We start from the raw sequence: 25,290 nt of genomic DNA, 5'->3' as shown, positions 1-25,290 counted from the left end.
GTGTGTGTGTGTGTGTGTGTACACAGGCACCAGCTGTTTAGTTCCCTGTTGAATAACTGCACTTTGACTTTGATAAAATACAATATTGATCTGGGAAAAACTGCAACGTCCTAAATGAAAACCAACAAATAACCTAACATTTGAAGCACAAAATTAACTGTGTTTTGGAACAATTACATTTTCAAATGGCCCTTCTGTAGCAACTATCAGCAGATTGAAATATTTAGGCTTTATTTTACATGGTGCTGTGCTGTCCTTTGAGTCATCAGAACAAAAATTAGCCCATATCATTAAAAAAAACCTCTTTGGTTTTTTGCCTCTGCAATCTATTTATGTCTGTTATAGATCACAGTAATCTGACCTCCAGGACTGTACTAAGTTTACATCCGCAGTTGTGCTGTTTAATCAGCAGGCATTATTAATTCATCCTTTCCTGCCCATCAGGTAGTTGTCAGTGTACGATATATGGTCAAGTAAGGATGTCTGCATTCTAATAAAATGCCCAGAGACTTTATGGAATCTGTGCGTGTGTATGTGTGTGTTTGTGTTCTTTTTATGTATAATCCAAACCAGGGGTTGCATCACTCGCACTCTCTTTTGTCTAGTCAAGTTTCATCTGGCGTGTTATGATCTAACTCAGTCACCACCATCCCTATCATAAAAGTTCTGAAGGATTCTTCTGCATCATTATCACAGATGCTTTTGCAAGTGCCAAATCCCAAACCATCATGTTTGATTTCTTAATGGCATACTGAACATTAAAGCCTTATATTAAATAACATATAAGGGTGGGGGGGAGAGAAGAGTGAGCCACATCTGGCATATGTAATTTTGACCTTTTTATGTTAACAAAAAGAAAAATGGCAAGATTCTTTTGTACAAAACTTTCCTTTCTATAGTTACAGGGCTTTAATATTCCTAATTATAGCTACAATTAGAGAGCTAAGGTGTGTAGGAGATTAGTTGCTGTTCATAATTTGTATATGAATTTATATAGGCAGGAAAAACAATTTAAGATGATCTTTTAAAATAAAACAATAAGCACAACAGACTAAATAAATAGAGATGCCGAAGGCTTTCAATTGCATAGTATAAAACAGAACTAGAGGCTGATTCCTTTAATACCTTTTCTGTCCTTGGAGGAAGAAATGCATGACCTTTGAGCCCCCCGGATTACTCTTCTTGTCCATTTTTGGCCTCAACTTCCCTTAGTTTCAAAGGTCCCCTGAGTGGCTCTCTTTCTGACAGAGGAGAGCTCCCTCTGGTGCCTGTCAATGTCACTTCTTAATCAGCCAAAGGAATCACCAAAAAATGACAGGAGGCACTTTTACTGACCAGGGACCAAGCACAAATCTTTGTAGTGGTGTCAGCCTCTGCTCACCAGGAAGAAGAGATCAAGCAAGAGCACTGGGGAGACTATTAAAACGGACTCTTTAAAATGTCTTTGAACGTAAGCTTTCTACAAGTCTAAAATAAAAAGCTATCAGGTTCAGATGACTGCTTGACTCTCAGTAAAGTCCCCAAGGAAAGAACCAGCATGCAAATGAATGGAATGGAATGAAATGGGGGAGAGGGAGAAACAGATAACTGCAATGAACAACCTACATCACTCACACTCACACATCCATCAAGCAGGCCAGGCAAGTTTTTTGTTTCATTTTTTTTTTCAATTACACTACTGAAATAGGCCCTTTCTTTGTTACTATGGACTTCATGAAGAAAAGCAAAAAAATATTTGTGAGGGTGTTTTAGTAAAGTTAATTAGCAGGTATTTATTAAATTGGTTGTAATATTCTTTACAAGGCAAGTAGTCCATATTTAGAAAGGCAGTAGAATGGGTAAAATTCAACCCTGTGCAGAGGGACAGCAGCCCTGAAGATTCAGGTAGCCCTATCACAGCTGTGACTGACAGAAGGATTTCAACATCACCATCATGGGAATGCACCCTTATCACGCACCTAATTTTGTTGGACTCCTGCCAGGCCTATTCCCCACACCTCAATAGCTCAACTCCCTCTCCTGAGTGACTTCTCTCTTATTCATAGAATCATAGGACTGGAAGGGACCTTGAGAGGTCATCTAGTCCAGTTCCCTGCAATCATGGCAAGACTAAGTATTATCTAGACCATCCCTGACAGGTGTTTGTCCAACCTGCTCTTCAAAATCCCCAATGATGGAGATTCCACAACCTCCCTAGGCAATTTATTCCAGTGCTTAACCACTCTGACAGTTAAGAAGTTTTTCTTGTCCAATCTAAACCTCCCTTGCTGCAATTTAAGCCGATTGCTTCTTGTCCTATCCTCAGAGCTTAAGAAAAACAATTTTTCTTCCTCTTTCTTGTAACAACCTTTTACACATTTGAAAACTGTTATGTCCCCCCCGCAAGTCTTCTTTTCTCCAGACTAAACAAACCCAATTTTTTCAATCTTCCCTCATAGGTCAGGTTTTTTAGACCTTTAATAATTTTTGTTGCTCTTCTCTGGACTTTCTCCAATTTGTCCACATCTTTCCCGAAATGTGGCGCCCAGAACAGGACACAATACTCCAGCTGAGGCCTAATCAGAGTGGAGTAGAGCAGAAGAATGACTTCTCGTGTCTTACTTACAACACTCCTGCTAATACATCCCAGAATAATGTTTGATTTTTTGTAACAGTGTCACACTATTGACTCATATTAAACTTGTGATCCACTATGACCCCCAGATCCCTTTCCGCAGTACTCCTTCATAGGCAGTCATTTCCCATTTTGTATGTGTGCAACTGATTGTTCCTTCCTAAGAGTACTTTGTATTTGTCCTTATTGAATTTCATACTATTTACTTCAGACCGTTTGTTCAGATCACTTTGAATTTTAATCCTATCTTCCAAAGTATTTGCAACCCCTCACAACTTCGTATCCTCTGCAAACTTTATAAGTGTACTCTCTATGCCATTATCTGAATCATTGATGAAGATATTGAACAGAACCGGACCCAGAGCCAATCCCTGCGGGACCCCATTCATTATGCCATTCCAGCATGACTGTGAACCACTGATAACTACACTCTGGGAATGATTTTCCAACCAGTTATGCACCCACCTAATAGTAGCTCCATCTAGGTTGTATTTCTCTAGTTTGTTTATGAGAAGGTCATGCGAGACAGTATCAAAAGCCTTACTAAAGTCAAGATATACCACATCTACCACTTCTCCCTATCCACAAGGCTTGTTACCCTGTCAAAGAAAGCTATCAGGTTGGTCTGACACGATTTGTTCTTGATAAATCCATGCTGACTGTTACTTATCACCTTATTATCTTCTAGGTGTTTGCAAATTGATTGCTTAATTATTTGCTCCATTATCTTTCTGGGTACAGAAGTTAAGCTGACTGGTCTGTAATTGCCCAGGTTGTCCTAATTTCCCTTTTTATAGATGGGCACTATATTTGCCCTTTTCCAGTCTTCTGGAATCTCTCCCATCTTAAATAACTTTTCAAAGATAATTGCTAATGGCTCGGATATATCTCTCAGATATTAACTCTCTCTGCTCACTTCCCAGCCATCTAGGGATGTGTGTATTGCAATGTAAGCCCAGAGTTAGCAGAACTCAAATTAGCAGAGCCTGGGTTTGTTAACCTAGGACTTGAACATCTACACTAATTTGTAACCCCTGGTCAGGAATGCTTGTATCCTGGGTCCCAATCTAGGTCTCCAGCAGCTACACTGCATAATGTGGGCTCGAGTCCCATCACCCGTATCCCAGTCTTCCTAGCACCCTCCCAAAATGTGGCCACTCTAGCCAGAGGTGACACGTGGGGAGGGGGGGACACGTGGGGCCATATGCCTCCCAGATTGCTTGGTCATATGATGTGGCTGGGTCCTCTTCCTGGGGGGGAACTGAACCAGTGAGCTGTGAGCTACGCCAGTCAGGGAGAGGGAGAGGCAGGAGAAACAGCTGGAAGCTGAAGGGAGGGGGAAGGCTCATGACTCGAGCTGTTCCAGGGTTGTGCCCCCATCCCCTCACTATCAACAGGCATGGGTCATCTCTGGCTTTGTTCATGTTGCAGTGTGGGAAAACTTGACTGTCAACCAAACTTGACTGTACAGAGGACAAAAAAGTCAGCCTGTGATACTTTTGGCAGACTTTCAGAATATGAGTCCAGTGGGGTTGAGTCTACACTGCAAAGGTCCTGGCTTAACTCAGGCTTGGACCCCATACCCCATGAGGTCTAGGGACCCTGGGTCAATGCGATTTGTGTGTAGATGAAAAGGGAATTAGGTTGGAGTCCGAGTTCAAAACTATGGACTTTCACTGCAGTGTAGACTTACCCCAAGAGGTTTTCAGACCTTATGGAGCTGGCTGGTCTGTTTTGTTCCTCTATTACTGGAGCCAGTCAATTATTCAGCTACTCTACCTCTTTGGACACTCGGGGTATGTCTACCCCGAGTCAATTAAGAACCCATGGCTGGTCATGCCAGCTGACTCATGGGCTGTGGGGCTGTTTAATTGCAGTGTAGACTTCTAGGGTTAGGCTGGAGCCCAGGCTCTAGGACCCTGTGAGGCCCAGAAATCTACACAGCAATTAAAAACAGCCCCATAGCCTGAGTCCCAGTAGCCTGAGTCAGCTGGCATGGGCCAGCCATGGGTGTCTAATTGCAGTGTAGACATACCCCCAGTCTACTTAGCTCTTTCCTCCTCTCCAAGAGCCCTATTTCTCCCAGCAACCAAAGCTTGTAGTAACCACTGGCTCCCCACACTGCCTGGCCACCAACTGCTTAAGTGGGAATTAAATGGAGCATTGGCCCCATGCTGGCCACTGCACAGGTGTGAGGAGTTTCACACATTATGGACACTAAAAACAACAACATGGAACTAACTGTCAGGACAACTCCAGGCTTTCCCTCCTACATTTCTAGAGACCAGGATTCTTTAAAAATGGAGTTGGAGTTTGCATTCAATTCTCCTGACCATTCATATATTCTATGACCAAATTGTGGAAGCAGATGATGGGCGGCTGGACAGCACACACCTCTCTTCCAGTGATCTATGGACTCAAATACACCACTTACTATTACAAAGTAAAAGAAACCAAAACAATTATTTCAGTACAACTCCTGTAGCATTTTGCATGCAGTTGCTTCCTGCAATTCAGAACAATCAGTACCTAACCGTAAATAAGCCCAAATTTCAGTCCTCCTTTGGTTTCTCACTTCTGGTTGGCAACTTTTCAGCCAGTGGGAATGTAATGCTTGCATACCTGGGATTAAAACAAGTTTGCTAACTTGTCTCTTCTAAATGAAAACATTTTCAGCCAATCTAATAAAGATCCTAGAAGTGTTTCAAGAGACAACAAGCCCCTGAACTAGAGCCCTTTTTATTACATTTTCACTTAGCTCTGTTTGCACAAGAATTGCTTTTCCAGGAAAGTAAATCAGGGCACCCTTTGCGAGGAAAGCTGGCTGCCGCCGCTGTAGGGCCTTTAATTGGCTTTTCAGAGATACATTCGCTCTGCACATTGCAGGCAAAACACTCAGCGCTGTTACGGGCAAGCCTGGTTTGGTGTGGGGATGCCTGCATTTGTATATTCTGCCTTCTGAAGAGTTAGTCTCAGGGTAAGCCTGACAGAGGGAAAATCTAGCAACTAAAGATTAAAAAAGGGGACTAATTAAATAGCAAAGAATAATGGGGCAGGGTTTGTTGTATTTGAGGATAGCTGTTGGCTAAATACACATTCATCTAGTCTGCTTCTGCTCTTACACTTACTGTGAGTAAAAACTGAAATTGTCTACATATTTAAATAATGAAGTGTGAGAAGGATTTTATTCCTGCTTTAAGGGCCTGATCTACAGCCAATGCAATCCTTGGAAAGATTCCCAGGGACTTCAAAGGGCTTTGGTTCAGGTCCTATATGCAAATTTCTATGCAACCTTAATGAGAGATACGCTAAAATGCCTCCATAATTTTCTTGTGTGAAAAAAAGAGGACAGAGCCTGTCTTTGCTTTTTGTGTATTATGCAGCACCACGTACTTTATCAGCATTTATCAAATAGCTCCTTATCTTCTTCGTTTCTTATTCTGCACTGAACAATTCCATTTTTATACTGCAACACAGGGACATTGTTGAGTCAAATTTGGCCAAAAATTTACCAGCAGGTTTTGGGAAGATAAGCCTTTACATAACCTAAGACCAATAGAAATGTTTCCCTGCATTTATTTATTTTTAATTCCAAATGAATATGTTATAAATAGAAAGCACAGCCATAACTTTCCCCTGGTACAACTGGAGCCCGTACATAGTGGCCTGGTGCTAGGGAAACCTTGAAAGCATTATGGACTAGAGACACATGATACCTTCCATTGAAATCAATGGCAAAATTTCTATTAAGGTCAATGGCAAGCAGGAGCAGACTGTAGAAGCTAAGCATTTGCAAACACCACCACTTAGCTCTTATAAGGCATTTTTCATTCATGGGTCTCAAAGTGCTTTATAAAAGGATGAGGAAATGGAGGCATGGAGAGGCAAAGGCATGGAGAGGCAAAGTCACATAACAGAGCAGTGGCAGAGCCTGGAACACAATCCAGCTGTCCTGATGCTCAGTTCAGCGCCCTGGACCATGTTGCCTCCAGCTATAATATTTCATTTGTCCAAGCCGAATGAAATTCCCAAACCACTAGTAAATAATGAAAAGTAAATTAAATCTAACAATCTAAGCGAGGGTGTAATTTGTAAAACAAGAAAGGATTTTTTTAAATATATAAAACATTTTTAATTGAGAAAAGTCTTTTGAGTTTGGATATATTCAATCAGTGCTGTGGGGTGACATTTCAAGGGTTGAACTGCTCTCTTTAAACTATTCCTGCCTTTGACCAGGAAGATATAACTTCAGCTTGTTTTCCTTTGGCTCTTTGTTCACCAGACATTTTTGGTTGCAGGGTCTGGACTGGATTAGAGGCCGCTACCATGCTGAGAGAGACAGAGGACAGTGCTTTAGTGCACTGCTCCAATCCAATCCAATCACCTATCACATTTTCCAATACAGCATTCATACTTCCAGCTGCCACAAGGTCATCAGCATTAGCTTAAATCAAACGTCCTCTGGCTCTAGGTCCCATGATGAAAAATTTATGGAGTCCTGGACATGGTACAAGTTTTACAGCTTTATGGATGAAATCCTTCAGGTCTCTCTGACCTACTGAAAAAAGGATTACAATAAAATAAACCCCCAAATGTTCAGTTTTGTGTGTGCATTTTTCCTACAGAATGTGTGCATTGCTTCCAGCAATGTGTTTTGTATTACCTGGAAGAACAGAAAAGCGCTAATGGGAGGAAACAACTTGATTCTTATTGCCAGTGCAACACAAAACAGAACCTCCAAACAATACAATGGCTTCTTGACCAAAGCCATCTTGCTCACTTTGGGGTCTTGGGGCCTAGTTCTCTACTCTATTACACCCATTTTACACTTTCAGTGGGGCTACACTGGTATAAAAAACATCAGCATAATGGAGTGAAAACTTGGGACCTCAGTCTTTTTTTTTCATGTCACAAGCTAAGTAAGCTGCTTGGCTTTCAGTTTATACCTATCCCAGACAACATCTACTGAAAGTAATCTGCCTTCTCTTACCATTAGTCCATCTTTTCTGCATAAGACACACATGGCATGTGTGTTCCTTTCCATAAACTCAGTCTCCTTCCCAAAGAGCTTCCAGTGAAACTTTTATAATCTATTTATCAAGAAATCCAGAGAGGGTGCAGGAAATAGCCTTCTCTAAGCCCTAGATATAAACATTTCCTGGCAAAGGATGCTCTCTAGGAAAGATCCCTGTGGTCTTTCTGCTGCACCAACCTGGTTTCAATATGGGTTTTTGTTTTTACAAAGCCATGTTTGAGCCACCTCACCTTGACTGTGAAGTCTGCACTGAGAGGCCCAGACATTCTCAGTATCTCCTTGTCTGGAAACTTCTGGAAGTCAACGCTAGAATTGTCCACCAGGAAAGAGCCTGTGGAGCTGAGGCTGTTTTCTCCCTTCACGCCTTGCAGAGTCTTGGTTTCCAAATCTGACAAACACAAAAAAAGATTACCCAGAGCAGGCGAGCTCATGACAGTTACAAAATAATAATCCCATGGGGATGGAGTGTAATAAATAGTAAAGGAAAACCAGGCCCAAATTAACCAACATACACTCAGTGCCTCTCGGGGGCAGGGGGTTGGAGGTGGGGCAACCACCAGATTTGTGTTGCTGGCATTGGAAATGACCAACACTGATTGTTGTTGCGACCTTGTACAAAGGGTCACAGAGCCACTCAGGTTTGGCCTGGACGCCTCTCCATCATGACGGGGAAGGGTGCGGGGGAGTGGGATTGGTCTGGACAAATTTGAGTGAGTGGCATTGTGCCACGTGATCCAAATCCAAATCACAACCTAGTGATTTCATCTGTGCCCCACTGTCCCAAATCTTCGCTGAGGCAACATCTCATTCCAAAATAAAACAGGTCCCGGATCAACCTTTTCTCTCTTACTTCTAAAAATTGCCTCTCTTGGCTGCCATACAGCTTAATTCCATTGCAAAATTTTGCTAGCTTGGGAAAGAGCATGTTTGCTGGGAGAGAAGGCAGGAGCAAGGGAAGAGGTAAAGTCATTCACAGGGAAAGGAATAACAACTACACTAGAGCAGGCCAGGAATATCCAAGGGTCCACTTAAAAAATTATGCATTTCAGAGGATTTGAACTTTTAAGAAAATGTTATGTATTTTTTGTTCTAGTTTATAACCTGTAATTTGCTGGTGATTATTCACAGCTCTAAATCTAAACAGCTATAAAAATATTAAGTAACTACTGCTATCTCAACACAAATAGCAGATCATATACTGGGATTTCCAAACACACCCTTTCCATTGTACCAGGATGCAAGCACTTTGGCATGATTTCCTATGCATTTCAGCTCTGTGCTATTACTAGTGCTCTGTTAACGTTGACATATGGCCTGCTGTCTCTTACTGGGTCTATGCTGTCAGAAAGTTGTGTCCACACTTGGGGGAGAAAAACCACTACAGTATTTTGTAATTTCCCCAAATGCTACATCTTACCAGTTACACTCCTTTGAGTGTTTGGGGCTATTGTTAGAGAATACTGCAGTATTTTCTTCTATAAAAGCAGGGGAAGATTACTTGGCTCACTTGCATTTTGATCTATCTTCAGTGACACTGCTGAAAAAGAGGCAGCAGGTGGTTGGCTACTGCATAGGTATGCAAGAGAGGGGAAGAGTGCAAAGGGTTTTCCCGCCCTGTCTTGTGTCCTTGCTCACAGACCAGTCAAAAGTTATCCACTGTATGACACAGAACTTGTGTTCTCCTGAATGCAGAGAATGTTCTCTGCTTGCACAGTCTGGTGTACATGGCACTCCAAAAAGTGCAGGGAGGAAGTAGGGCCATCGTCCCCTCTCCTGCTCCCTCCACACCAGCTGCAGATGTTGCAACCATGAAAGGGTTAGTCCAGTCAGTGGGCTCATCCCCTCTGGGGCAGGGTGACTCCTTAACTGAACAGTTTGGCTCTACACATGTATATCCTTTCCATTCTTCTCACTGTGGATGAATAGGGTGCATGTGGGATAAAGAGAGCAAGAGATTTAAAGAAGAACAGAAGCATGTGCTAAACTCACGAGCAGTTTGATGACAGAGCTCAGCAGCAGAGAAGCCTGTACTCTAACCTCCTCAGTATCTCTGCAGTCAGTGGGATTTTTTTTTTTAAAAACAGAAGTGCTTGGCATTGAATGAGTCAGCCAAAAGATGAATACACAGAAACGGTTGAAAAACTGTGGAGGGACAGAAAAAGTCTGAGCCTTTGGCCACATTCTACTCTCTGATGCATGTGCAAGTCCACTGATTTCACTGGGATTGTCCAGAGCACCCGAAGGCAGAATTCTGTCCCGTGTTGAAATCAGTGATTTGAGAGAAAGAAACCAGACATTCCTGTTGTAAATAAAACACCAGAGGATACCAAGGATCTTATAAAGCAACACCACACCGGCTTTTTCTACTTACGTAAGTGATCAGGTCCTTTCAACACTAGACGAACATGCCTACTTCCATAGGGAACAGCGACAACAGTATCTTCCGCTGCAGAGAAATGCAAAAATGCATGGAGTCAGTAAGCAAAGGACATCCTCCTGTCTTCAACCAAGCATTGAAAGAGCTGTTCGCGGGAAAATTAAAAGCCAAGCTTTTGGTACCATAACCCCTCGTCCTCTCCCCGGCAAGTTCCGACAAAAGGCAAAGGTCAGCAGTCATCTTAAAGGGATGTTCACATTCCAACCTACTGATTTCATTTATACTCCACTGTTACCCAAGTGTCTAAAGTGGGACTGATAGCTTTTTATTTCACTTGACCTCCAATTAAAACAAAGCATCTCTTACTCTTCCAAATTATTTTGGCATATATATTTGTGCTGAATTAGGGAAGTATAAAAATATTCAAATGCTCAAAGGGAAAAGTCAAAGCACTGAACTCTAGAACTCCCTGTTCCTTCACATACTACATGATCCTCTCCCAGCTGAACCCTCAAAACCCTTTCCCTTCCATATGCCTTTGCATGCCACATGATCTCCCAGCTAAACTCTGCAACTCTTTCCCTATCTCACAGCAGACCCTACTAAGACATGCCCCTACTGTGGTGGTATAATTGTGTTTTCCTTTCCATACCACCCACAACAAGCCATGGTAGTACACGGGCCCATTAGACCTTCAGCATAAACAGGCTCTTGGGGCCTGATCCTGCACCATTGAAGTCACTGGGAGCTTTGCCACGGACTTCAATGGGAGCCAGATTGCGCCCTTAATGAGTCCAAGGCAATAGTCACTAATCTGCTCTCTCCTGCAGTTTACATGCTGCTGTTAGATCAATGATGCTAAAGAACCAACTATCTGAATAGCATCTTGGTGCTCTGCAGGGGTACTAAAGAGGGGAGAGTGTTGTGGCTCCAGAGAGCAGATTCCCCACCTTCCCGCTAATCAGCTGCTAAGCCAGGCAGGCAGGAGAGTGCTCAGCTGCACTCAGTAGCAGCCTCAGGCTGTTCCCTCCTCCTCTCTCTGCTTCCTATCTCCCCCGCGCCTCTCGAACTTGATGCTGACCGTTGGGGGCAGGAATGACAATAGTGTTGTCCCCCTCAAAGCTGAAATTTGCAGAGGATAAGCTATTACCAGCAGGAGAGTGGGGTGGGGGGAGAGAAAACCTTTTGTAGTGGTAAACATCAATTTTTTCATGGTTTGTATGTATAAGAACATCTTCTGTGTTTTCCACAGTATGCATCCGATGAAGTGAGCTGTAGCTCACGAAAGCTTATGCTCAAATAAATTGGTTAGTCTCTAAGGTGCCACAAGTCCCCCTTTTCTTTTTGCGAATACAGACTAACACGGCTGTTACTCTGAAACTAACAGGAAGATCTGTACTGTCACTGGGACTTTCTGAACAGCAGTCAGACATAGGCAAGGAAAATAAAAAAATTTACAGTACTCAGGCCCAACCCTGGATCCTAGAATGTTGAGCATTTTTATTCAAAACAACTAATCATGAAATAGTTAACAAGGTCAACATTTTAATTGTCATTATTGTGGTTCAGAATCAATGCTCTGTTGCGATGATTAGGGCAGTTCAAATATCTCTTAGAACTATTCTTTCGGTCTGCAGGCTCAAGAAGATGACATGTGCTCTGTTTTCTCTTCTGTTTTATTCATAATCATAACAGCCAAAAAGTTATCCACTGTATGACACTGCCTCACAATGATTTTCCATAAAGGAAAGCTTTGGGTTCTTCGTAGATATATTTAAAATGCTGCAGACAGTGGGAAAAAGGTTGATGGAGCCTTTAAAATTACATCTATGAACATTTTTAGTACAAATGTATGTTCATAAAATTTAATGGACTGAGAGTGCTGAAAATAGAAAGTCTCTGTTTACCCATAGGTCATGGAAAGTGCAAGCAAAGACAAACTCTCCATTTTAGCCCTCAGTGTGCTCAGTTCAGCCTTCAAAGGGCTCCCCCCCATGATTCCCCACCCTTATTCTCTTGCAAAAAGTGATTCAGTGTCCACACTACTGTATGACCCTCTGATGACCAGATATTAGCACCTCTGTCAAATTCAGTGTATAGTTATGGAGTTTGTTTATAAGCCAAGTTAAAGTCTTGTAACTCAGTTCACTGAGTCATGTCACCGTCTAGACTTGTAGATGTAAGACCAGTTCAGTATTTACAATACTTTCTATCTAGCTGCCCGATCAATAGGCCGTGAATCTCATCTGGTCCAGACACCACAAAACTGTTCCCTTTTTTGGCCTGGTGCAGCTTTCATAGCATGAGTGAAATCCTGAATAGAAGATACAGCTTTCATTTATGATTGGTTGGAATATCACTAAAGAAAGCTTTCTTCCTAGGGAAAATATTTGGGAGCCATTAAGTCATAATCAATTTAGGACTGTCAGTGCTGGGAAAAAGTTCAGCAAGCTTCCCTGCTGATGTCCTAAAGGATCTTTTATCAGCTGATGCCAGTGTGTTTTTGTAGAACAGTGGCCAAATAAGAGCTTACAGTATGTGTACATGCATGGCAAGGAGAGGCGGAGTAGGAGGAGTGGGAAGCCAGAGGAGGAAAAGACAGGGATTCTTTTATACAGTAATGATAGTAAGTTCATTCAATCAAAATTTGATTATCCAAACCCTGGTTAACTAGAACACTGTCTTATCAAAACTTTGGATATGTCCCTAAGGGTCTACTGAAGCTATTGTCCAAAAGATCTCCCAAATATTCTACTACCAGATCCTAGAAGCAGCACAAGTCTGAGCTGGGGTCCAACAGTACTGGACTGATCTCTTCTGCAGCACAATTGTGCAGAACCCTTAAGTGCTGCAGGGCTAAAGCTCCAGTCTCATGGAGCTCCTACACTTTGCAAAAGAGAAGCTTCAAAGCCAGCTAGACTTGGTGAAGCCAGCTAGTGTCTGTAACTGGGGGAGCAGCCCAGAGGATTTGAAGAGTATTGTTCAAGGTTTCCTGATGCTAATTAGTTTTCAAAATCTGCTGGGACAATTTTCTCTATTACCCTAACCCAATATTATCCAAAGGCTTCAGGTGTCTTCTGAGACCTTTGGAAAACTGAAGTTAAAACAGTCAACTGTGTTCTGTAATGTATCCTGCATGGGTGTGTATCTGGTATCATTCATGACAGCAAACACACATTTCTTTAATTTCATTTCAACATAGGTTCTTGTTCAATTATTTGACCTGCTATAGATTCTTACCTGTTTCACTGTATACTAACTGATTTCCCCATTACCCTTGTGGCAATAATGTTTAAGGAACCCAGTAGCATAAGTATCTTTTCTTGCATGAGGCTCATGACTATGACACATAGTTTCCCTGCTCATCCAATTTTCTGAGTGGGTTTCAGAAAACAGAATATAGTGTCACATTTCCAAAAATGTTAATATTCTGTTTAAAAATGCTATATTTAAAAAAATCACTAGACCTCCCCATCTGTATTAGGAAGCTTATTGTTATTGTTCAGTAGCTCACACTGACAGCGTTCCCTTTGTTTTATGAGTTTTGTGCTGAAGAAAATAGAGAAAATTGTCCCAACAGATTTTGAAAACTGTGATTAGTGGCAGGAGACCTTGAACAGAGTCTTCAAATTAAAGACCTACTAATGTGCCATGGAACAATTGGAAAATCTTATTGTTTAAAGACCACTCAGATTATATCACATAACTTCTTTGCATTCTTTCTCTCTCCATTTTATTACTAGGGATATAATTCACTTGGCTCCTATTGCTTCTTCTCCATGTGAAATCATAGCACATTCTTTGTGAAATGGCATCTCTCTAGGGGATTCCTTATTATCATAGCACATCCTGGAAAGTCTCAGCTTATGTAAAGCAGCAGCAAGACTGTAGTACCATTCTTGGGGCTTATGAGGAGGAGAAGGGAAGTGGACACATTTCTCCCTTGTCCCCAAGAAGAGACATGGTGGGAGTGGAAGAACACCTGGTGACTGAACTCACAGACAAACAATGTGGCGAGAAGAGGGTCAACTGGCTGCCCTATGAAGCTGAATGGAGAGAGGGTGGGAAGAATATGAGGCCTCTGGCTTCTTCCTCAGAAGATACATAGAGATATTGTCAAGATGGAGCCCCTGGCTTGCTGGGTGGAGGGAGACAGAGGAATTGTGAAGGGGATTCAAAAGTCCATGATCACCCAACTCTTGATGTTTCACGACCATGCATAGAAATCCAAAGTCAGATCAATTCTCCTGGCTTTGGGTTTTGATGCAAAAAGTCTGCACAGTCCTATCAACAATACTCATGCTTAAGGGCAGGATCAGAAAAATAATCACCCTCTCCTGCACATTATCTAGTAGTATTGTATAAGGATGGGGGAGCTGTAACTACATTTGAAGCATATGAGAAAGACAAGGTAGATAAAGTAATATATCTTTTATTGGACCAACTTCTGTTGGTAAAAGGTACAAACTTTCCAACTTTACAGAATTGTTCTTCAGGACCTGAAGAATGAATGCACTCTTTTGTACCAAGATCTTTTAATTATTTTAATGGGCGAAAAAGGGCATCGGCACAGGGGTTTCTCCTGTAGAAAAATGCAGGTGGGAAATCAAGGGCAATCTTTTCCTACCCTGCTGCATTTCAGTTGCTGATGCCTTTGGCACAGATAGACTGTCCCTATAAATACTGAGGAAGCCATTTCCGTAGCAAGTGCTAACTGTTTTAAAGTTCTGTGAACTTCTTCCCTTTCTGGCATTATCCTTTCCTCACCCATCTGCATGGTATAAACAGTGTGGAGAACAGAGTTGGATACAAGCACCAAGAGAAAATGAATTCAGTGTGACGAGCACAACAGCACGTTTGGGATGGTTTTGAGAAAATAAACCATTTCCAGCAACTCTTGGCACAGTACAAAAAAGCCGCTGCCCAGTTCCTCCTGCACATCCTGAGAAATGCGTGTTTGTAAGTGTTCCAACTTACATTAAGGGAAATAAAATCATATACATGCCCATGGGACACCTACGATGACTTCTAGCCACCTGCTTCATATACGCGCCTACTGATTTTTCCTGTCTCACATAACAACATGGCTCAAAAGTCTCTTATTGCTGCCCTCAGAGTTGTTCCTGGGGGACACAGGAAAGAAGCATGAGAAAGGAAATGTGTCCTTCCTGGGCCAAGCAATTCTTTTTAAAGAGAAGGCCTGACAGGGCCGGTGCAAGGATATTTTGCGCCCTTGGTGAAACTTCCACCTTGCGCCCCCCCCCCCCACTTTCCCCTCCCCCGTCCGACAATCTCCGAAAACTAGTAAACTTAGCATTATAAACAACCTGTCAGAAAGCGTAACGGCTGTTGTAATGTTTCTTTTTTACCTTTAAGGCGTTTCTATTTGCCATTGCCTCTGATGGTGTCCCATTCAAAGTCTTACTATTGTGCAAAGCTAAGCAACTGAGCCTTGCATTGCATCACCAGCCAGGTTAGGCAGGGTGACAAATCCCCCTTGCCCCAAAGGGCCATTATCCCCTGGTGACTAATTTCTACTCCAAGTCTATAAAGCAGACTCTTAAGGTAAATACATTATTCCTTCAATATGCACACATCTCACAAAGATTCTCACTCTTGACAAGTCACCAGCCTTGTGTAGATCCCTTCCACATTCCTCTTTGTGGGTAAGTGCCCCGTAAGACACATGTGGGGTGCAGCGAGTTTGTCAGGCCTGCGGTGACAGCTGTTTGTGAAGATCGGGGGCCCTTTGCCAAGGGCTGCTTGTGTCACAGTGAGCTTGGGGTGGCTGAGAGTATGGGGCAGGGCACTGAGGCTGGTGGGGCATGTAACACGCCCTGGGCTGGAGGGCAGGCGGTGCTGGGATGGGGCAGAGGCAAGTACCTGTCAGTCTTCAGCGCTCGGGCTGAGCCAGGGTCAGCAGCCTCTTCACCTAGGAGTCTCCCCTCTTGCCCGGGGGCCACTCCTCCTCTCAGGCTCCCCGGACGCTGCCGCCACAGCCACCTGGGAGGATGCAAGCCGGGGGGGGGGGAGACACTATGGAGGAGACGTAAGGGGCTGGGCTCGGCTGGGGCCCTGCACCTGCCGGCCAAGAGCAGCAGGAACCGGGTGCCGCACGGGGGGGGAGCCGGGTGGCCCAAGCCCAGGGTGGCGGCAGCCTCCGCAGCAGCAGGGGCAGGAGAGTCTACACCGTTGCTGCTGCTGCTGTTTCGAAGGCTTCTGCACCATACGGCAGGGCCGGGGAGCCTGAGAAGAGGAGTGGCCCCCGGGCAAGCGGGGGAGACTCTGAGGTGAAGAGGCCGTTGGCCCTAGTGCGGCCCAAGCACTGGAGCTAACAGGTACCTGCCCCGAAGCAAGAGTATAAAAAAAAATTGGGGGCACCGCTTTTTGATGCCCCCAAATCTTGGTGCCCTAGGCGGCCGCCTAGTTGTTACACCGGCCCTGAGGCCTGAGATTAAACTGGCCACTACTCAAAAGTCACCACCCATCCCAGAGAACAGATGAGGCCCTGATCCTGTGAACACTTAAGTACATGTATACATTTTACTCTTGGAATTAGTCCTACTAACTTCAGTGGGACTATTCAGATGAGTAAAGTTATCCATGTGCTTAAGTGCTTGCAGGATCAGGGCCTAAGGGCCTAATTCTGTCTTCAAACAGGCATGCATGACTTGCACTGGGTGAAATTTTTGGTCAAATAGTAAATTTGCTGAAAAACACAGTTTTCGGGCAACTGAAAATATTTGCAAATGTTGGTTAAATCAATTATTCCCTCAGTTCTATGCATGACTCCAGTTTGTTCCTCTGGAAGTCACACAGGTATATCCAAGAGGGGAATTGGGTCTAACTGAGTTTCTTAACCTGGTTTTTCTTGTCAGATGTTTGATGCATGCTGAATGATAATGGAGAGAGGTTACCTTGTACCTCTCCACCACATACATGTATCTGCCTGTTGTTTCTTGTCTTATACTTAATTGCAAGCTCTTTGGACCATGGACTGCATTTTAGTTACGTGTTTGTACAGTGTCAACATGATCCTTGTACCATGATCCTTGATGGGGGCCTTTAAGTATTACCACAGTACAAATAAATGATAATAAATATGAGCTATTCATAACATAGATTTGTAAATAAATTCAGAAGTGATTTCAAGTCTGAGGACTGCACAATCTGCTCATGAACATTTCAGAGGTGAGATTCCACTCCTTGCTTTATGAATTATTCCCTCGGCTCTGCCAGATGCAGTCCTACCTCAACAACGCCAACTCCTTCCACAGATGATTCTTTTCCCTCCTCCATACAACAGAAGGTCTCAGCCCTCTCCCTCCTGCCTCAGCTAGCACATTAAGATCCAGAAGGTCACTGTGTTAATGAGTGGTGTGTGCTGTGCTCCCTGCTTAACAAGTTATTCTCTGACAGAGCAAAGATGATTCTATAAACAAATGCCTCTTATTGTTCCCACAGAAACCAAATGCAAATATAAAGAGCAAGATATCCAACAGGAATCCACAAATGTATGTACACACCCTCACACAAAATTACAGTGTTATTTAAAACTTTTAGATCACATACCATGTAGCATTAAAAAAAAAAGAATGATAAAAATATAGAGCTGGCTCATGTAACTCCAATGGAACTCACTGAAAGTGTAAAGAACGTGCAGGAATTGTAGGACAAAGCATGAGCTCCCTTAGGGTTAGACTCAGCTGATAGCGTAAAGCATAGCTATACCATCCCAAGAGGAGCTCTGGTGTAGAAATGTGCCCAGAAAGACATGCCAATTCCTCCCCCGCTCCCTCTGGTACTGGTGGGGTGACATAAGTTACTTCTTCACCCCTAGTCAGGATGCAACACACTCCAGGCTATGTGCCCAACCAGCTAACCCGAGTAGTGAGTGAAGTGGATGAAGCCAACATTCTTCCCATTCCCTACCCATTACCTCGAAAGGGGGAGTAACGGGCAAGAAAGAGAGGCTTTCCCACTCTCTTCCCTCTGCAGAGCACCACAATCTGAGCAGTCCTTACTTGGCCAAGGAGGGGTTATTGAGGATGGGAAGGACATGGCCTGACTCCACCTTACTCACCTGCATGGCTTAGTAAGGCCTGGGGACAATCTAGCCCTTAAGAGGCTTGTGTACTTCACTAAGAAGAGGAAAGTTGGCACTTTACCCGCCTACTTGTCCCTCTGACACCTCATCACCACTTTCAGTTCAGAAGGCTTGTTCTTCCCTTTGAGGTTAAAGTCAACAGCTTACGTTTATTTGCTGAGAGCTGGGATTTAAACTGGCCTCGAACCAGCCGGCAGGTGGACCCATCGCCATTGCAGACCCCACAGTTATCTTCCTTGACAGTGCTTCCCAGCTGGTGATCACAGCCAACGATCTGACAAGAAAGAAAGATGTGCAGTTCAAACTGAGCACCTACGGACTGCTGGATCCATCTCTGCAGCTAATTACCGCCAAATTTCTCTCACATCATCCCCAGAGGGCCATAAAGTACATTAGCAATGAAAGAATCTGAATGAATCTGGCTGAGAGCTTGAATTGAACTCAGGAGCTAGATACTCAGCAGGTCTGCACTAAATGGCTTTTGCAGTTCAGAGAAAGAAAAAGCATGTTGATTTTTTTAGGGTCTTGTGAATGCTTCTTGGTAACGGTCCTATCAGAGATAACATTTTTAAAAGGTTTGTAAAGAAAAATATATGATTCTAGTTAGACTGATAGATACTTACAGAACAGATAACTAAAAAGCTCTGCTGTGATCTCAGTGGTGTCTTACCTGATATGCAGTTGGGAAAACCATGTGGTTTTAATTACATTTGACAATAATCCCACTCCACACAATCAAAGCCTGCATTCGGATAATGTTAAGGATTTGATGAAGGAGGGGAAGAATAGTTAAAACAAAGAACTGAGAGCCAGGAGATCTGGATTTTATTCCCAGCTCTGCAATAGGCTCTCTCTCTTTGGGCAAATCATTTTAGTTAAAATTTTTAAATTTGGGTGAAGAAACTGGGCTCCTAAATCCAGATGTAGGCTCCTAAACAACTTGTAATGCCCACTGAAGTAAATGGGATTTAAACTTTTTTAAGCCTGGGGTGAATTTGGTCTTTTATCTGAACTGATCCTGGACATGAAATTATGGAGTTTCACCCAACATTGCTTTAAAGCCAAGAAAATAAGCAAGTCCATATTACACATATTAAATAAGCATGAAAGGCCTCCTAGCACTCTGGCTTCCAAAGCCAGCCATGGACCAGGCTTGTACATAAAATTCTTTTCTACAGTGTTTGTGCTAAATTTAGAATAGATGTAAACAGTAGTGAGTTATGAATAAAGTGTTAACCTTAATGCTAAATCTGCATGCTTCCATGGGCTTCACTTAAATTCAAAGTGCCAAATTTTAGAAGGCGATTATAACAGGTGCGGCTGTAAAAATGTATGCTCATCAGCTGGGCTCATAAAAACACACATGTACATGTGCAAATTGGGTTACTGAGCACTACAATAATGGTGCATGCAAATGGGTTTTTAGACACAAGTCCCTGACTTATATGTGCATATGGTTGTTTGTGTTCTGCTGGGCTTTGCTGAAACAAGGGGTGTTCCAATTATTTTTGTCAGCTCCCCCTTTATGCTCTCCTGGGAAATATGTGGAACCCGTTTAATGTTATGACTTAATATTAACTTTTTAGTGGTTTAGTTTCTCTCTCTTTTTCTCTTTTTTTAAAAAAACTTAAAAATTGTGTAGTAATTGGCCCTCAATTACTGTCCCAACTGGCAGAGGGCACACCGTACCATAACCCACATCAGGCCTGACATACTCACTGCCCCAACACATTCTTTTCATAACCTGTATTTTAAAAAAGTGTCCTGTTAGGTATCATTTGCAAACTAGTAACATGCTGGTCAAAAATGTGTATGGAGGTGTATAAAGAATTAGAGATGTGTGATGGAAATATGGTCTCAGAAGGGGTTTTGCAAGCAGGGCATACACACAGCCTGTCCTAGACAAAGGAATGCTGTTTTGCCTGTCTTCCTGCCTATTCACTGAAATTTAATTGAAATTCATTTTGGAGGACAATGAAAAGCAATCTACGTAGAAAGGAAACAGAGCCATAAAGCTAAACCAGCAGGGGGAAAGACCTCTGAAAGATCACAGGGGATGGAGCCTACACCCTCAGGAAGCCTTCTTGGTTCTTGAAATGGAGACAATAGACTTTGGGAAACATAAGCAAAGGCAGAAAGCCATTTTGGCATCCATGATAGGGGACAAAGGATGAGCAGCATCCTAAGAGATCACGAAAAGTGGATCCTCTTAACCTAACAACAAAGAATAGCTGGAATTGACTACAGGTGAGAAACCTGCTTGGATAAAGATTATAAAGTGCTGAAATTAAGTTTTAGTCACTAGAAAGCATGTTTTGTTTGACTTATAACCATACCTGTGTTTTCTGTTCTACTTATTGTAACTTAAATATCTGTTCTTTGTTAATGAACATATTCTTGGTTTTACTACAAAACCATCTCAGTGCTGTATACTAAACTGAGGGGTGAAGTCCTCAGCTAAACGAACAGGCTGGCGCGCTCTGCCTGTTTGGAGGCAGTAAACTTAATATCTTCTGTGAGTATCCAGTGAGAGGCACTGGACGCTGCACGGGAGATGTTTTTTTGTCGGGGGGGATCAGGACCAGAAGCGCTGTTGGGGTCACCCTGCCAGGAGTAACCAGGCTAGTGGAAGTTGGGCTGAGGCCATTGTGCTGCGAAGAGGCTGCTGGTGTCAGGGCTCTGATCTAAACCTGCACAGCACAGAGGCACCCAGGGTTACAGGTCACATGGTGACAACCCCTTACTGGTCTGCGTGAACCCGCAAAGTGTCACAGTAATAATAATGATATTACTCCCTGTACCATGAAAGCTCCTTCAATTAATGTTAGTCACAACACACTATGTAGACTTATTTTAAAACACAATGGGGTCAAATTCAGACTAGACAGAACCAGACAATTTCTTTGACTTCACCCACTTCAACCCTGTTCAATTTGGCATATATATTTATGTGTGAAGCCATAATGACTCTATAGAAGCTAACAAAGGCCACGGGGTAAATGTTAAACATTTTTGATCAGATATACATGTATAAAAACTGCCAAGATAGAAAGAGACACTGTTCAGCTGTGTAGCAGATAAAGATGAAATAATCAAGTTTATAAAGTTACTTCTAACCTGAGTGGAAACTACTTACTCCATTTGAAGCTTCTGCATATAGGTTTATGAATCCTGTGGGTGGAGCCATAATAGACCTAATTTTACATTGTCAATCTTGACCATAGGTCTAGGGCCTTGTCTACATGCAAACTTGTACAAAATAACTAAGCTGGCTTTAATTGGCACCTTTTGTTATTTCAGTACATATTCTGTGTGTGGACACTTTGATTCTGAAACAAATATCCACACACACACTTGCACTGAAACAACAAAAAGTGTGAATTACAACTGACCAGTCAGGCTATATATGTTTTTTTTTTCTCCCGTATTAGGACACTAGGATATGAAATCAGACAGATACAACTGCATGATTGAAATACTTTTGCATGGAGCTGAATAACAGCCCACACCTACATACTAGGCAAAAAGGCTCCTGTTGAAGATCCTGATGCCAGAGGAACTGCAGACATTTCCCCTTCCTCGATCCTGGCACCACACAATAATTTAAAGGTATGCTCCACAATGGAATGCAAATCTAAATGTGCCCACGCATACCTCATACTGCAAAGCACATCTGAATTCCTTTTGGTGTGAAAGGGCCTGGATATAAAAACAAATTCTGTTCCATCCATCCAATTTCAACATCAACTTTTATCCCCTTAAGCCTTCATAACTTTGCTTGTGACTCATCAACAGTCATATCACCTCTGGCTGTGATCTTATGATATCTCATTTATAAATTGAGCAATGTTGGACCAGGTCAGTACTTGGATGGAAGATTGCCAAGGAAAACCTCAGGTGCTGGAGGAAGTTGTGTTTGTGATTCATTATTCTTTTTGAGACGATATGGAGTCATTGACCCAGCAAGGCACTGTTCTGCTGGAAGTGCTGTATTTTAAATGGGACAAAATGGCGTTCTCTAACCGCTTGTATTCACTAAAAATCCTATGGCACCATATACAAGATCAGAGGTGTTAACCTCACTGTCCTGGCCAAATTCTAGTTTAGATCATTATATTCTGCCTGAGTAAATTCCTCTGCAGTTTTACCTGGACATAGTATTTTCTTCAGTTCTTCTCCTAAATTGCTGCCCAGTTTTGTTGTACTCTAAGTTATTTATGTCAAAGTATTTAAAATATCCCCATCCAAAACTCCAGGCCCCTTTTAAAGGTTATAATAAAAAAATCCTTATAGATAGATGGACTGGACCAATTGTTCCTTTCAAGACAACAACTGGACCAAAATTAAAAATGTTCCCCCCTGAAAAAACTTTCCCTCCATCTCATTCTTCACCCCTTCCCGCTCGAGGAAAAGCCTGGGAAAACAGATGTGTTATCTGTTAAATGGCTGCCACATTCCATTCCCCAGAAGTATCTGTATTTAAGTGAGGTGGCTTAGGGGGAATGGGGAGAAATTATTTCTGCAGAGTTTGTAATGAGCTTGGTGATTCTTTAGGATGAAAAAAGATGTATAAAATCCTTTTGTGGAGTTTACAAGAAAGAAACTGTACAAGTTGGGTCTGTACTTGACTATGGTAAGTCAACTTAAAAAAACACAGAGCTCCTGAAATACCAAAGAGGCTGAAGCAACTCATCTATGAGTATAATCATTCCTTCCTCCACTAGCAGAGGGAATCTAGATCTGGTGGAGTTAGGGTAGAGGCGTGCCAGCTCTGTAACATTATTTTCACCTCCCTAGGACCTCACGAGGTCCTCTGCAAGGATCAAGAGCAGAAAGAGGGTGAGAGCAGGGCTATGGATATAACCACTATCCATGGCATTGTATCCCCAGAAATGCAATGCTCACTCAGTCAGCACTCTTTCTCTTCCTTCTCCATCTCTGTAATGTGAATCAATTCCAGAGAAGAGGTTCTGGGGTAATGGACATCAGTGCAGTAATAGGAGCACAATTCCTAGATAAATCCTTCTGCCATCGAGTCCAGGTTCAGTTGGGTTGAAATAGCTATGGAGTATTGCCAAGGCACAGGGCCCCCAGGCAGATTATTCCCAACCATCTGTCATCAGGACTAACTACTGAAAAGTGTACCATTGGAGATGTAGTATGGCCAGAGTTTGGCCCATGAGGGAGAATGGGGCCATGATGCACTTGAACTACAGCTCCCCTGAAGCCCCACGACTGCTCAGGTGGGCAGAGATTAATGTAGCCATGACTTGAACCAAAAAACTTTTTGACATTTCTGAATGATAATATTGCATGATTTTCATTCCACAAAAAGTTTTGAAATTTCTACATTTAATCCATGACAAAAACAAATGCCAAAAAATTGGAGTTTCCCTTGGATGGAAATTCTGGTTTTTTATCAACTCTAGCCCTGACTTTCATAGATCTCAAGAGAACATAGGATATAGGGTGATGAAATCCCTGCCCATTTCACAAAGGGTGGGGTAAGGAAAACCTGCCTTCTCCCACCCAGATAGAGTGATGAAGTATAAACTTTGCAAGTTGGAATTCTTGTAGTTTCTAATCCCTTCAGCGTGCTCTCACAGTGCTGGGACAATCTGTGCACTGTGATATGCTATAGCATAAAATGTCACAAGTAGCAATCATGCCGTTCATTTTGGGCCTGATCCCAAACCCATGGAAATCAACGCAAAGGCCATTACATCAGTGAGTTTTGGATCAGGCCCTTATTTATTTGTATAGGCATTTCTATGGGGCTTATCGCTGTAGTACTTTTAATAGAATGAGACGCTTGAATACATCATGTCAAGCCTTGGAGGCACCCCAGACTTTGTATAATATAAGGAAGATGACAGCTACTTTGCACACCCTACAACGTTGGGGAAATCACCAGTTTGATCAACAATGGTGTTTGCTCTCTGCACAACAGATGTTACCAAGTGTGTCATCTTCTGACAGTGCACACCCTTAGCTGAGCTGACTTTTAACTCTCCTTTTGGGGTTAGTTAAGAAACAGCCCAACAAGAAAAAGCCAGAACAACAACAGCTCAGCCTTAGTTGGCTCAGACTGTATTGTTCTCTGGATGCATCACAATGGCTCTGCTCAGAGGTAAAGATTCAATATTGCATTTTAGGCTGAAGTCCCATACTTCGTGCTGCGTTGGATTCCTTCCCATCACCATATTTGACTGAACTGACAGCAAAATAAGCTGGAAGAGTTGGGATACTCCTGACATTTAGATACATACCTAAAAATATTTTTACAAGACACTACATGAGAAAAGAAGGCCATTGAGCTAACAACTGAGCTAACAATGAGCAAACTGCTTACGTGCAGTTTAAAGATCCCAAACGGAAGGTCTGAGAAGATGACTTGGAGCTGAGTGTATGTTGCCCTGGTGGACATGAACTCTGGCTCTGCTTAGCAGACTTTTCCAGGAATAAAACTGCACCAGCAATGACATGTTCTGGTTGAATCCTGCCTGCCTGCAAATGCCCTGGAGTAAGAAGTTTTCATAATCATTTCTTTTCAGCATTGAGAAATCTTGTGCAGGAAATAATATGATAAAAGTAAGCTTGCAAATCTAGCCAATTATAAATAAATCTGCTTTTCAAAGACCCTCTCTACACTACAAATACAAACTGCTAAGACCCCATTAGCAACACTGTTGTCCCTAAGCTGGTTACAAATAAGGGGCCAAAGCCTTGATTTGTGTGAATTGTCATAGCTCAATTGAAGTCAATGGTGCTGTGACCATTTACAAACAGCTGAGGATCTGGCCCATGGGTTCAATTTGGATCTTAACCATGTTTTATAATAAAGCTGACATATTACGTGCCCTTGAACTTTTGTCTGGTTATGAAATAGGACTAAGGTCCAAGTTACTCTGCAAACTCACACCATGTTTGTTACTGAGTTATGGGACCACTGAGTTGTGTGCCTTATATTCCTGGTCATGGCTGCATCTGCAGTGCAGATATGCAGTCCACTTACATTCTGCATTTGCACTTCTTGCAGTGTCTCTCAATATTTTTAAAATATTTAAAAAATACAGCCTTAATATAGTAAGTATGAAAGCCGAATTTGGCCTGCAGAGCCTTTGTCTCAGATTATTTATTAGTGGTGATGACGTCCA

At 42.6% G+C, this 25,290-nt stretch overlaps 1 protein-coding gene across 1 annotated transcript in view; it reads right to left on the bottom strand.

Moving 5' to 3' along the window:
* The window catches only part of ADAMTSL1 (ADAMTS like 1), a 268,655-nt gene that overhangs the window by 167,150 nt on the left and 76,215 nt on the right, over positions 1–25,290 (bottom strand). Inside the window, exons 5-7 of the mRNA XM_084628002.1 lie at positions 18,281–18,407; positions 10,021–10,095; positions 7,880–8,037 (exon numbers count right to left, since the gene is read on the bottom strand). Coding sequence (XP_084484128.1) covers positions 7,880–8,037; positions 10,021–10,095; positions 18,281–18,407 — 360 coding nt within the window. The remainder of the gene's footprint in view (positions 1–7,879; positions 8,038–10,020; positions 10,096–18,280; positions 18,408–25,290) is intronic.

This window comes from Lepidochelys olivacea (assembly GCF_965140295.1).
Source record: "Lepidochelys olivacea isolate rLepOli2 genome assembly, chromosome: 5".
Taxonomy (NCBI): Eukaryota; Metazoa; Chordata; order Testudines; family Cheloniidae; genus Lepidochelys; species Lepidochelys olivacea.
The sequence above is the reverse complement of the archived record's forward strand: the minus strand, read 5'-3'. Positions and strand labels throughout refer to the sequence as shown.